This window comes from Centropristis striata, chromosome 15, assembly GCF_030273125.1.
Source record: "Centropristis striata isolate RG_2023a ecotype Rhode Island chromosome 15, C.striata_1.0, whole genome shotgun sequence".
Taxonomy (NCBI): domain Eukaryota; kingdom Metazoa; phylum Chordata; class Actinopteri; order Perciformes; family Serranidae; genus Centropristis; species Centropristis striata.
The window spans coordinates 17784049-17798241 of NC_081531.1; the positions used below are offsets into that span (position 1 = coordinate 17784049).

Genomic DNA, 14193 nt, shown 5'->3' on the forward strand with positions numbered 1-14193 from the left:
ATTAGAAGAAGAGGAGATGAGATGGGAGAGAAGCATGGAGGAGGTGGAGATAATAGAAAGTGTAAGCATGAAAAATGCAGAAACTGAATAAGAAATGACCCAATGTGAGAACAGTGGTTAGGATGAAAAGAGCAGAATAACCAAGTCATCTACTGCGATGGACAAATACATAAGCACAGGAGCAAAACCCAATGGGATCTGAAGTGGGAGCTGTCACAAATAAAGATGCAAAAAACCTGACAGACAGAAATTCAACAAATCATAGTTAGAGACAGCAGTAATCCTATCAGCTACAGGTTGGAGTCCAGAGTCTGGCCTGACTGTTTGGAGACTTACCAAAAGATAAATAGAATAAATAAAGCCAAACTGGGAAAATACACTGCAGGGTGAGATGAAATTGTTTCCAAACAATAAAAAGAAAGTGTACCCTCATTCCATTGTAACTCTTGTTTAACTGAAAAAAAAATACACAACCGGCCTACACTGGGAAGTACTGGAGGGTTTACTAGCCACATGAAAAGAAAACAAAATAACTAAAAATCATGCAGATGAGAGTCAGTCGTGCCAGAATAATCTACCCAAAGGCCCCCATGTTTTGCCAAAGGCATAAGAGATAGGATTATGGTTTAGCAATGTTGGTCATTGTTGAACTACCCTGTTGCCAGATAAGAATACTGATAGGCCTATTGGAAATTCTGCAAAGCCTTGAATTTCATTCATTGCCAAAGTTTTTCAAATTCTTGCTTCCAAAAATATCTGTGCATGGCAATTAATGGTATGGTGAAGGTTGAAGAAAGATTGTTGGCAAATAAACTATGATTAAGGTAAGGATACAGAAAAATAAGGTTAAGGTTGGTGAAAGAAAGGATGTAAATAATGAGGTAGAGATATTTCAGTACAAAAGGAAGAGTACCATGGACAATCAAGACCATCTCTACAGCCATTTCATGACTACAAGTCACTCAGGATAAGGAAATCAAGTCATCACTGTGTAGGCGCTTTTACCTAGCAGCTAAACAAAGAGAAAAATGAATAAGAAGATTGGCACTAGCTTTGATCTTGAACACATGGACAAGCAAGACCATCTCATCTTTTCAACAATCTGACAATCCAACGTGCATGCCCACTTTATACGACAATCAAATGAATCATCAGATTGTGACCCTTTCTGTTTACATTGTAGGATTGCATAGCAACAGGTCTAGCAGAGTATGTGGCACTAGGACTTGGCTCTAGTTTGCTATCGAAGTGGTCCGTATTCACGGTTGAACTAAATTAATCAAGTGTCAAGGCACCATTTTTACAAAACACAAATGACAAAACAATTAATTTTTGATGCTCCTTTGAACGACTCAAATGCTTTTCTAAATTTATACTTGACGAGTTTCTGCTACAAACTGTATATTTTTAAACCATATATTATATCAAAGACATTAATTTCAGGGAAATGAGGTATGGGACACAGTTGCGGACATGGGGTATCTTAAAGTTATCCCAGAGAGAAAACCACAAAAATTCCAAGTGATTGGAAGTGGAAAGAGGGAAGTATCTAAATCAGGCAAAATGAAAATGAATTACACTCTCCTTTCGATAAAAAAGGCTTGGATAAAGATAAAGAAAAACAAAACCAACACTGCTGATCAGGTGACGAAAGAAACAAACTCAGGAGGTATAAAATAGCCCTTATAAACAAAAATGGCTGTCGCAGAAGCCTTTAAATAAAACAAAGAGGTGGGTTTGATAACTACCCAGGGCAAAGAACCAGCACACTAGAAGACACGAGTAAACACTAGGAATCACTAAATGCACGAAAGGGGAAGAGGAGATGCTCTCATTGCCTCTGATGGTGAGACAATGAGTCAGCCAATGACCCAACTACATATATAGACACTGGAACCCAACTACATATACAGGCCTCACAAACCTGGTCCAAATCATGGGCAATCAGTGAGACGCACACCTGCACTGAGCTGATCACGGATAACACAAAATGAGTGTGAGTACTCCTCACAATCATGATATCTTTTGTGTACCATATGTAATACTTGTGTGTTAATGCTGGAATGCCCTCATACTCCACTGAGACTCTTTTTTTTACGTCTGCTGCGCTAAAGCAGCACAGATACTGTAACATGCTGTCCCGGTCGCTCAGCTTACAGTAACACTTTCATGCATATTTTACTTCTCTCTCTGTGTGTCTTCTTTTTCTCTTCGATCTTTCTATTTCCTTTCTCTGTTTGTTTTACATTTCTTTCTTCTTTTCTAATCCACCCGCCTTTCAGAACCTGAAGTTCACAGCCTAAAGTTAAAAAAAAAGATAAGATTTAGCATGGGTTTCAGTCAGTGAAAAGATGGAAAGACCCTTCCATGACAATCTAATAGTTGTAAAGTTCAGCTAATTAGCTACTTTTTGACAAGAGGCTTTGATTCTATGCAGAGTGCTATTTGTTAGCTATTTGTTAGTTTTCGCCCCTGTGCATGTGTTTACTATTTTTGCACTCTATTGACTAACTGTACACGTTTCAGTACAAAAGTTAGCAGTAGCAGTTAGCAGGCTTGTTGGCAGTATATTGTGACTTAGTGTAATTAGTGTTAAAATTACTGCAATCACTCACAAAAGGAATCTCCATCTAAAAAATCCATCCATCTCTGGAAAATTCTTGGTTAAGGAACTGGCCAGCTTGCTATCGGCTTGTGCAATTGACAGTATACAGACTTAATCAGACTGGATGAGTGAACTGACTTTTGAGGATTTCCTACTAAACATATCGTTATCATCATATGGTACTTAAATTATATGGTAATTAAAATATCTGACAAAGACAGAAAAAGGCAGAGAGACTTCAGGCTTGATTAGAGAAGGACCTTTTTTCAGAAGCCTTTGAGATTGGACAAAGTTCTCTGCTGTACCTAGGCAGTGTATTCTGATGTCTGATAATAAAGAAAACTAAAAGGAACTTTGACTTGTTCTTTAATTCACCTTCTCACTCAATTCGAGGTAGTAAATAACTACAAAACATAAAAAGATTTGGGTGAAATTTTGCACATGCATATTCTTACTACTTCTCACACTAATATTAAAAATGTATAATTTACAACACACAGGACATTCATACTGATTTAACTTGAAACCCAAACATGACAATAGCATGATTTTTTTTTTCTTGTTTATTTTGCTTTTTGCACAACAACAGAGGAATATATATTTTTTTTTATCTCTGGGAGATCAATTAACTTTTTAGTCATCAGATATCACCCATGTGTCAGTGATCAGCTAAAGGTCCCTGCAATCCATGATAACGAACGCAGCTGTATGTTATTTATGATCATCATGTAGCTTTAGAAAATGTATTTTCTTCACTTTTTTAGGTCATACAAGTCATCTGCAATGACTCGACACAGCGTGATGATCCTCTGGTGACACATGGATGACTTTGGTGTCATCAGTCAAAGCTTACTCAAGCAGAAAGACAGTCTACCACGGTTTCTCTGTGTGTTTCCTCAGAAAAGGAGATAAAAATCGCTTTTCCAAACCTGCAGGCGCAGGTAAAGTGCTGAGAATCTCTCCCAGAGAGAACCAACTAACCTTTCCTTCCAGCCTCGTGTCTTTAATTTGTACTGGCAGACAATGAAATATTTACAAGGAACTCTACAGGCAATTACATTAAAAGTGTGTGGTTAGACACCGCCTACCCTTCCGCGGGCCCCCTCGGTGAGAAGTGGAGGCCGATTTGGTGAATGGTCGCAAAGTTTACAACGTCAGATTTTACTCACTATCAATAATTTAGAGCTGGAAGAAGCAGAGAGGCGGAGGAAAGCAGGACAAGAGTGAACAGAAAAGAAGGGAAGGAGAGGAGGAGGCGAGGGCAGGAGGAGGGAGCAACATGAGGAGGTGCGCGTTCAGACTGTGGTTGATGTCAGCGGAAGGCTGCACTTCAGTGTCCATTTGCTAAATGTGGCAGAAATACGCAGTGTGGCGGCCATGTTCTGCTCGCTGAAAGCTTCGCCGGACGTTTGATCCCTCAGAGTCCATCCTGCACTCTAAACACACAGTCACCCATGCATAGCTGCACACGCCATACAAAGACATGCACATTCATGTAGTATGTTGTTCATGTACTCAAAGATACAAACTGAACCCATTCACATACCTCTTGTCAACAAACACACACACCTCTTGTTGAGTGTTTATATAAACTAGGAATGGCTGTTGTTGAATTTTAGCAATACAAAAACTGCTCTGATGGCTACATTTAAGAGTTGTGCAACCATTTGTGGATCATATGCCAAACACCAATGGGATATGGGGTATTTTTGGAGCAACATGTAACATCTAAATACCAAATGAGGGAAATATCTTTTTTGAAGGATTCTCCAGTAAAGCTCCAGAGACTTGGACAACCTATGCACAGAAGCATTAACTTTATGTATATCCACTCATGGAACAAACCCTGAATGGAACTAGTGGAAAATCTAAAAAAAATTGAAATAATGCAAAAACTTTTTCATGTTTTAGTAAGGTCAATCTCTGAACCCACCGGCTATCAACCTGATGATTATTTATCCTCTGGGACAAACAGCCGATATTTCTGAGGTCATGGTGCAGCCAGCGGATATCCAGATAACAGATATCCAGACCAAGACTTCCTCTTACATGCAACAGTCATTGTTTACTTTTAGATTATCAACTTGAGACATGAAAATGTTGAGAGACAATGTCTAAAACTAGATTGTTTCACAAGAAGCCGAGACAGCAGATGAGATTCAGAGATTCTGTTTCGACTAATGCTTTCCACCTCCACATCAAGTACCTGTGGTCAATCAAAGACTGCTCAAACATGATTGGTCAAGACTACTCGGAAATCAAAAATGATATGTACTATGACTTAAAGTTCATCTGACACTTCTTAGACTTAAAATAGACAAAAACGTGTTAAATAAATGCCTTATTTTCCTCATGTTTTCCACATGCTTTTCCATAGTTTGAGATTTACATAATTAGGGACCTTTCCTTTATGTTCAATTTATGTTTAAATTAGACCCCTTGAATTCTACTGGACAATTAGCAACTCTAGCTGTTTATCTTGATGCACTCGACTCTTGGAACATGGAACTGCCCATTGTATATTCTTTAGAAGATTTTCTGATCTTGATTGACAACTGATGCTCTGGAAGCTTGTGATGGATTTATTTTAACCTGCATATATGCTGTATGTATTCATGTACACGTCAACACAGACAGAAGAAAATTCATTTTCTTTCCGTAGATGTAAGATACAGAAACATCATGTCCTTGTTTGTTAAAAAACAAATGCAAATAAAAAAACATTTAAACAGGTTTTACTGGCTTCCTGAATCATACTGTACTTTGTATCATCTTTCAAATTTTAGGCAGAAATAATGACTACATAACTACAATAAAACCAGTGTCAGTCAAATTTCAGAAGACTTTCTCTTGAAATGGGTGGTGACCTTAAAGTCTGAACTTCTTTTTCCAGACTTCCTTTCTCTTCTTTCTCCCTCCCTTTTCTTTTCCCTGAATTCTTCCTCCATCCTTTCATCCTCCCTCCCACCCCAGCTGGACTCCCTGCAGGTTGTCCGTCCGGTGTCGCCTTCCCAGAGGAGCGTCCTGCCTGCCGGCGTCCCAGCAGAGGCAGGTGATGTATATTTGATGAGCGGGTGCTGGGGACCCTCTGGAGGGCTAGGACTAGAGCAGGACAATGGGCCTCGCTCAGGTTTCCTGCTGACTGACACTGACACTGCTGCTCTTTTTGTCGGTGAGCCAGTGAGCCGGGGCTGGAGTTTCAACCGGGAGGCAGGGTTACAGCAGGGGCAAGACCAACACAGTCCAGCCTGATGGACACCTTCACCTTTACCTGTCAGGAAAACCAGTTAATGTTGGGTTTATCTAATTGATTTAATCCTTTTTAGGAATGAATCCTCAAATGTATTAGATTATTCCAATGTTTTGTAGATTTTATTTTGGTTGAATATGAAAGTTGAAATGACAACTTTTTAGCTTATTAAAAATGATTTAAGGAGTTATTTACAGCTTTAAAATAAATTGTCGTGGCTGTGGCACAGTTTGGGGATTCTTGGGCTTTTCTTTTTTGGGAGACAATAAATGCGACCTTGACCATGATAAAACTATTTCTTTGGAGTCAGATGTTCAACCACTATTTTTGGGACAATGAAGTACAGACCAGAAGTATCCAACAAACAACACACATGATTTTGGACATTGATGTACTAGGGGGAACAAAATGTTTCCATTTAAGAAACATTTTAGCTCATTTTTCAGTTACATTTATTTTTAATTATTTCATGTCTCCCCAATGACTTCAGTATTATATTGCATTTTTTACAACTCTTTTTTTGTATCGCTTTATTTTCATTGAGTCACCTTTACCTCACACTCTTCACAGCTAAGACAACAAATTGAATTATTTTATTAACGGAATTTTTTTTTTTTTATTGGTATTAAGTTGCTTCTACTTAAGTTGCACCATAAAATCACAGTACGTTCAATAAAATTGTAAGGGAGATCCAACTGTGGAAAAGACATATGAGTCTGAGCAATTTGTTAATATTTTTGTTTTTTTCTTTCTTTTTATAATATGTTGAGAATGATGAACTAAAATTATATTGTGTGACATTTGAATGGGCAACAAACATGAACAAAAGTGATACAAATTACACAAGAACCGGAATAAGACAGAGAAATAAACGTTTACTCTTTATATTTTTAATTCATTTTGAAAACAGCTTTGAGAACAGTAAATATATATTATTATTATTATTATTATTATTATTATTATCATTATTATCATTATTATTATTATTATTATTAGTAGTAGTAGTAGTAGTAGTAGTAGTATTACTGCAACTGCACATGTAGCAACAGCCTCAGTGACCCCTCCCCCTGGGGGAGCTCCTTGAGGTGATTATTGGGATAATTATTCCGTCTTGTCGCGAGCGTGTCTGCCCGCCGGAAATCCCCTTTTTGATTGACAAGCTGCTGCCCCTCTGACCCCGTGCAGTTCATCTGTAAATATTTCATCGTCTGCTGCTTGTGCTCTTTAGTTCCCGTTCAGGCCTGTTTATTCTTTAATTGAGAGAGAGAGAGAGAGAGAGAGAGAGAGAGAGAGAGTGTGTGTGTGTGTGTGTGTGTGTGGGGGGGGGGGGGGGGGGGGGGGGGGGGGGGGGGGTCCTTACTACTGCCACAAAGTAAATGAAGCATGATTAATTAATGTATTAATTGCCAAGAAAGTGAATGGGGTTCAGGCAGAGGAATTCCTGTGCCTCTGCCATTAATTAATAATTCTCTCTCTCTCTCTCTCTCTCTCTCTCTCTCTCTCTCTCTCACCCACTAAAATGAATTGCTATGTTTTGCAGTCATATTTGCTGTTTGTAATCATAGCATGAGGTGTTGTAAAGATGCATAAAGAATTAATAACAGTGGAAACAGTACAGTTATAATATGTCTGTGCTCTGCTTTTGCATTTTGAAGGACCTCTACAACAGTAAAAACAAAAAAACATGTCTTGTTATGTGATTATCTGACCCTGCCAGGGGGTCCACAGCAAAAATGAAAGCCTCTAATATGCACTTAACCAGGACAATACATAATTCATATTATTTCAGTGTTTTAAGGCTAAAATCAACTCCAGCTGACATTTACATTTCAACACTTCAACACACAACACAGACTGTGTAATTCAGACATTTGGGGGAAAAAGCATTCAAGCAGTATTTGAATCTTTATGGGGGACTGGATTCCAGACTAATGCGTTTTAAAAATTCTTTAATACAGGGTTGTTGTTTTTTGAACTGGTGCATCAATTTTCTAATTGAAGATCCTTGTTGCAACTTCCTATTTTGTCAACTGTTGGTCTTATTTTCACTTATTTCAACGAATATTTTTTTTAACAGTGCAACCACACAGCATCCTTCCCTGTTTCACCGAGCCAGGCACGCTTGGAGGCGTGGTTACAAGAGGGGAACTGAACATGATTGGTGGAGGAATCCAGAGGGAGTGAGTGATGATCCACCAATAAGGAGGAGCTCTGCGCGGCAGTGGTCCAATATAGGAGCTGGAGGCGAGGAGCATCTTTATTATAGAACTCATTTACGGGCGAAAGGTGACAGGAGACCGGCAGGAGCTTGGAGTTTCTTCTCCTTCTCTGTTTCTGTTTCTAAGCGAACCTGACTGAATCTGCGACCCCGAACGCGAACGACTTTTCATTCAAAAGGTGTGCCTGGCAGGTTTTGTTCTCCGAGACGTTTCTACTAAGAAAATCTCCAAAAACGGAGCAAAACCAGAAAGACGGACAACAACCCTCCCTCACTTCTGCAATCATGATGTCGATGAATAGCAAGCAGCCTTTCAGTATGCACCCTATCCTGCACGAACCCAAATACACTCCTCTGCACTCCAGCTCGGAGGCCATCCGCAGGGCCTGTCTGCCCACACCATCGGTGAGTCCATCATTCATTTCTTTACTCACTTCCTGCAGTTTTTAGCAACAAAACTTCCAAAATGTCCGGGGAAATAGTGGAGAAATTACATGTGGCTACATGACTTTATCTGGATAACTTTTCACAATAACTCACTGATTAGATTTGGAGGTTTAATTTATTGCGCATAGACACATAGCTCTAGATTCGTTTAGGTTAAAATGATGTGCCCTTATCTGTTTCGATATTTGACTTACTAAATGTTCCCATTTAACAACCAGAAGCAGAGAGCAAGCTAAGTGCCATGTTCCGACACATTGTGGGAAATAAAATCAGTGTAACTCTTAAAAAATGACAGAAATAGATGGAATATTGAATTAAATATAATTTTTGAGAAAATATGAATATAGCAAGGGGGATCAGATAGCACCAGCAGCACAGAGAGTGCAGGGCAGTCTGGTTACTTAGTGCAGGAAGTCGGTGCGTAAAGACTCACAGATACCTCTCTGAGAAGCCAAATCCTGCAATCAGCCAAGTGTGAGTGTTACTGCTAAAAGTGAAGAAATGTAAAAGATGAAGGAGGGAGAGGAAAAGAGGCGGCGTGGACTCTCTAAGCGCGTGTTATCTCATATTGTCCCATTCATATTCAAACTCGTCTCATTTCATTGTCCATAGAAATTATTCAGGAGATCGTAAATATTAATTTTAAATGAATATCCATCCACGCTGACACACTTTCTGTGCGTTGGGCAAACCAGAGATGTCCAAGTTGCATTAGATAACATTTTCAGACAAGCAAGAAAGAAAGTTAAGTGAAAGTTGCATGAAAATGAATTTTAATTCATGTCTGTGCATTGAATCTGTATAAAAAAACTCTCCTGCATTTTCGAAAGCTTGTGTTGAGATGTTAACCTGTCCACTGCTTAAAAAATTAACTTGTTTAAGTTTTAAGTTAGACTGGTTGGCTGGTAAAATAATACAAAGTTTTGTGATATTTAACTGACTGATGCTTATATTCTTTTACCTTTTAAATTGTTCTATACAATGAATTTTGAATACAATTTTAAATTAAAATGTGCTAATTGTTTCTTATTATTTCCCATAGATTTGAACACAGTCTTAACAAACAAATTAAAATGAATCATGCATAATGATCAATGTAACAGAACGGTTGTGCATGATGGAGGCAGTAGGAAAAAAAATGTTTATATTGTTTATGATTACCTGCTTTGTGTCTCGTCTCCTCTTGTAACCGGCCTGTCTCTGCTCCTCCGCAGCTTCAAGGCAACATCTTCGCCGGCTTTGATGAGACCCTCCTGCAGAGAGCCGAGGCTCTGGCCGCGGTGGACATTGTGGCCCAGAAGAGCCATCCGTTCAAACCAGACGCGACCTACCACACCATGACCACCATGACCAGCATGACCTGCACCCCGACCTCCTCCTCCGCGCACCTGCACCACCCGTCGGTGCTCACCTCCCACCACCATCCGGCGCACCACCAGTCTGCACAGGGCCTGGACGGCGACCTGCTGGACCACCTCACACCGGGCATCTCCCTGGGAGGCATGCCCGGCTCGGACGTCTGCTCCTCGGCCTCTCACACCCACGCCGCCCACATGTCGGCCATCAACCACATGCAGCACCATCACCACCAACAGTCCATGAGCATGCACCCACACGCTCAGCTGTCTCACAGCTCCCTGGGGGGCGGCGGTTTAGACTCGGAGCCGGATCCCCGGGAGCTGGAGTCGTTCGCCGAGAGGTTCAAACAAAGGCGGATCAAACTCGGGGTGACCCAGGCGGACGTGGGCGCTGCCCTGGCCAACCTTAAGATCCCCGGGGTCGGGTGTCTGAGCCAGAGTACCATTTGTAGGTTCGAGTCCCTGACGCTGTCCCACAACAACATGGTGGCCCTGAAGCCGATCCTGGAGGCCTGGCTGGAGGAGGCGGAGCGGGCGCAGAGGGAGAAGATGTCCAAGCCGGAAATCTTCAACGGGGGCGACAAAAAGAGGAAACGAACGTCGATCGCGGCCCCGGAGAAGCGCTCCCTGGAGGCTTATTTCGCCGTGCAGCCGAGGCCCTCGTCGGAGAAGATCGCCGCGATCGCCGAGAAACTGGACCTGAAAAAGAACGTGGTCCGCGTTTGGTTTTGCAATCAGAGGCAAAAGCAGAAACGAATGAAGTTTTCTGCGACGCACTAAGACCAACGGGACAAAACCTGCGGGACTGTGCCCCGTTAAAAGACAAATCAGAGACAAGCTGCTGCTGCACACTGTCAGAAAAACAAGGTACACCGTTGTGCCTGTTGTTCCTGCTGGACCTGTGTGACGCACAGCCAGGGCCAAGGTGCACTTAATAATAATACATCAATTCTAACATTTAATTTGTTATCTCTTAATTATTTTTTTAAGATCACCTCATTGGCTGAATTCATTACTTAGCCTATTGAAGAAAAATCACATTTTCTGACTAATACTGGACTAAATGTTTCGCTAAGATTTATTACAGTGATGTCCACCTGGTAAAGGAGCACCAGTGCATGAATTCCAGATGTGGAAACGATTTCACACAAAGTATTCAAAACAGGCAGCAAAGATACACCTCTGCGCGTGTCTGGAGTGTTTCTGCTGTATTTAGGAGGCGCAAAGAGGTCTGGATGTGGGACGCCTGACGACTAACCAGGACGTGTTTTTAAATTGTTTTGGGAGTGTTCGTGCAGCTCCACAAACAACTGGATTCAACGGTGTACCTTTTTGATTCTGACAGTGGAGACGGAGCACCGGGACTGGGAGAAAGACTGAGACCCTGTCCAAAAACCGGAGACTCTAAAATCTTTACGCTTCTCCACTGAATAGACCGAGGAAGTGATCTCTGGCAGACAGACAGGGGGAACAATGCTCCGTCCCATTCATTCATAAGGCAATTATTGTACAAAGAATAAGCATAATAATGACGGGATTCGAGGAATAACTTGTCCTCATTAGTCGGAATAGCTTTTTTATATTTATCATTGTACATATTTGTGAATATGATGCACCTCTGTGTGTGAAAAGCTCATTGAAATGTATTGAATTTTCGCTGTCTTTTCTCCCAGGTGTTTGTTTCTGTAGGGGATTCAATAGGTTTTGGGTACAGATTGGACAAAATGAGTAAAACATGTCGGTCTGTGGCCATTTATGAGGCACAATAACTGTAACCCATTGCATGGTTTACTCTTACAGGGGGAGAGAGGGGTGCTTTCTGTGCGTAATGGCTCCAAAAAGATTAAAATATCCCCCCCAAGCGAATGCATTGCAATAAGAAGAGAGACACAAACACACAAACACACGCACGAATACACACATTCACACGGTATAGCTGTGTGGCTACCTCATTACGCAAGTGTTGGCACGTTCATGGTGATTAAAAAACACACACGCTAAAAAAGAAAAAAAGAAAAAAAAAAGACGAGTAGGATCATTTTTGGTTATGTTTTAACAACAATGTTTTTTTTCTTTTTGTTTCTCTTCCACCGGTTTAATGGCGAATTAGGCCTAGAATACTCACTTATGTGTAAACCTGTTGTATGTTCACTGCAAGGATGCTTTGACAATCAAATTATTATTATTATTTTATTTTTTAATTATTATTATTCCTAAGTTGTTTATCTCCCCTCTTTGTGTCCTCATGAAAATGAATTATTTTGCATATTATTATTATTATTATTATTATTATTATTATTATTGTCACTGACACCTTTATGGAGCGCACTTTGTAGATATTCCGATGAAGGGAAATAGTCGGCCTTATTTATACATATTTTTTTCAACACTTTTGACAAAACGTTACATTTCGTTTTATTTTCTTCATAATGCCCTTATTTATTTATTTGAACTTAATTTATTTTGGAGAAAAGAAAACATATTTCATTTGTGAAAGTGTGCTTTAAATGTGTCTGTGTAAGCGACAGAAGCTGAAATAAACCGTGCACGTTTTAATCCATCCTCTGACAGCCTTTCTTTGGAAAAAAAAATAATAAATATGGCAGGATTTGGGGTCTGATACAATTGTGGAAAATGAAAAATAAAAAATTCCACTTGCATCCAATATTACGTGAGGGCAGCTTTTGGTCCCATGAAATATTTTGAAAAATGTGTGCGCATACAGCCTGATTCGATGCCTCTGATCTGCGTTTTATCAACATTGTGTCCATGTTTGCTGATCGAGGTGTTAATAGTGTTTTTATATATATAAATTTAATGGAATGCAACATGAGCTGTGAGCAGCAGCCTGCTGTGTGTTTGTCCAGGGAGCAGAGCAGCTGCGGCTCTGAAACAGGAGAAGCCTGGAGGTGAAGGAGGTCCGTCTGAAAGCTGCTTCCCAGCGGTGATGAATAGGATTTGATACTTGAGTGACTCTAATATTGATCAACTTTGCCTGCTATGAAGAGAACACGGCTCTATCACACAGCCAGGTCTCCTATCTGAGGCTTTTACTTTCTCTCTGAGGCACAAAATACCCAGAAAGCTCAGAGGGCGGAGCCTATAAAGAGACACTGTTTCTCAAAGTTGAAGAAATAAACTGACTAGGTTATGAATAAAATAAAAAAAAAGGCGTTTATTTTTCCACTCGAGTGAACCAAGATAACTGTAAACGATTCAAGTTCAATAAAACTAAACTGAACGAACCGTAAACGTGAAACCACCTCCACCAGCTCTTCTGCCCCTAATGGTTTAGTTTTTGCACATATTTGAAATGTATTTGGTAAGAGAGTTTAAGATAATAAAAAAATATGTAAATACATTATCCTCATTTCACCAGGTTGATGAAGATATCTTATTATTATTTTTATTTATTTATTTATTTAGAAGAACTAGAGCATAAACAGGGCCTTTGCCAAGAAATGCTGAGGTCATGCCCCCTCTGACATACAGTACATTTTCACCATAAAACAATATATATATATATATATATATATATATATATATATAAATATATACTTAATGCTTAATACCCACTCCACTGACAATATTAAATGCACAGGTCGTGTCAGATACATATGAATCCAGTTGGATATTTAGATGTGTCTGTCTATTCACTTCAAATTCAAAGAGTCAGTGTCATTTATTATTTGATTCATTCTCAATACTAATCAGCTTCTAGTGACATTGCTGTAAGATGATACAAATCCAAAGCTCAAGAGAACAATACCATAATCTAATTTCACTTTTAAATGTTTTGTGGGAAGAAAATATGGATAAATGCACTCCCCTTGCGTTTATGAAAGCCCAAAATGTGTATTCCTCTGCTGACAAGGGGTTTCTCTGAAATTACAAGACACACAATACTCAAATAATAGTAATAACATCATAATGCTTTTAATTTTTCTAGATAACTTTTCTAGATAACTTTTTTAGATACTCAAATTGACAACAAAAAAGGAAACTAAAAATGCATGAAATAAATTTAAAGAAATAAAATAAAATAAATAACTATATTGCTGTGCATGGATCTTAATTGTGGGATCTGCACAGTCTGATTTTTTACAGTGTTCTTGCACAGAGAAAAGCAACCTACAGGGACTCTGTTATTCTGAAAACACAAAATGCTTCATCCAATCACACTATGGCAGCATTTACTGATGGGAAAAGACAAAAATGATAATAATGAGCTTCCTGTTAATGTAAACAAGTTAATGTTGATGTTTAACCAGAGTGCCATGAACTTCTCTATTCGTCTAGATATATGAAGTATGAG

General features: G+C 39.6%; 1 protein-coding gene across 1 annotated transcript; it reads left to right on the top strand.

Annotated features, from left to right (window-relative positions):
• The first annotated feature begins 5541 nt into the window (after positions 1–5541).
• On the top strand, positions 5542–12529 carry pou4f4 (POU class 4 homeobox 4). Its single transcript, XM_059351814.1, has 3 exons — positions 5542–5657; positions 7933–8478; positions 9735–12529. The coding sequence occupies exons 2-3, from the start codon at positions 8359–8361 to the stop codon at positions 10656–10658; spliced, it is 1044 nt and encodes a 347-aa protein (XP_059207797.1). The 5' UTR covers positions 5542–5657; positions 7933–8358; the 3' UTR covers positions 10659–12529.
• Positions 12530–14193: the final 1664 nt, after the last annotated feature.

What these genes read in the sequence shown, in the direction of transcription:
- pou4f4 (XM_059351814.1), top strand. Translation starts at nt 8,359, where the DNA reads ATGATGTCGATGAATAGCAAGCAGCCTTTCAGTATGCACCCTATCCTG. An exon ending in CCTGTCTGCCCACACCATCG is followed by an intron (nt 8,479 to 9,734) that starts GTGAGTCCATCA and finishes GCTCCTCCGCAG; the next exon opens with CTTCAAGGCAACATCTTCGC.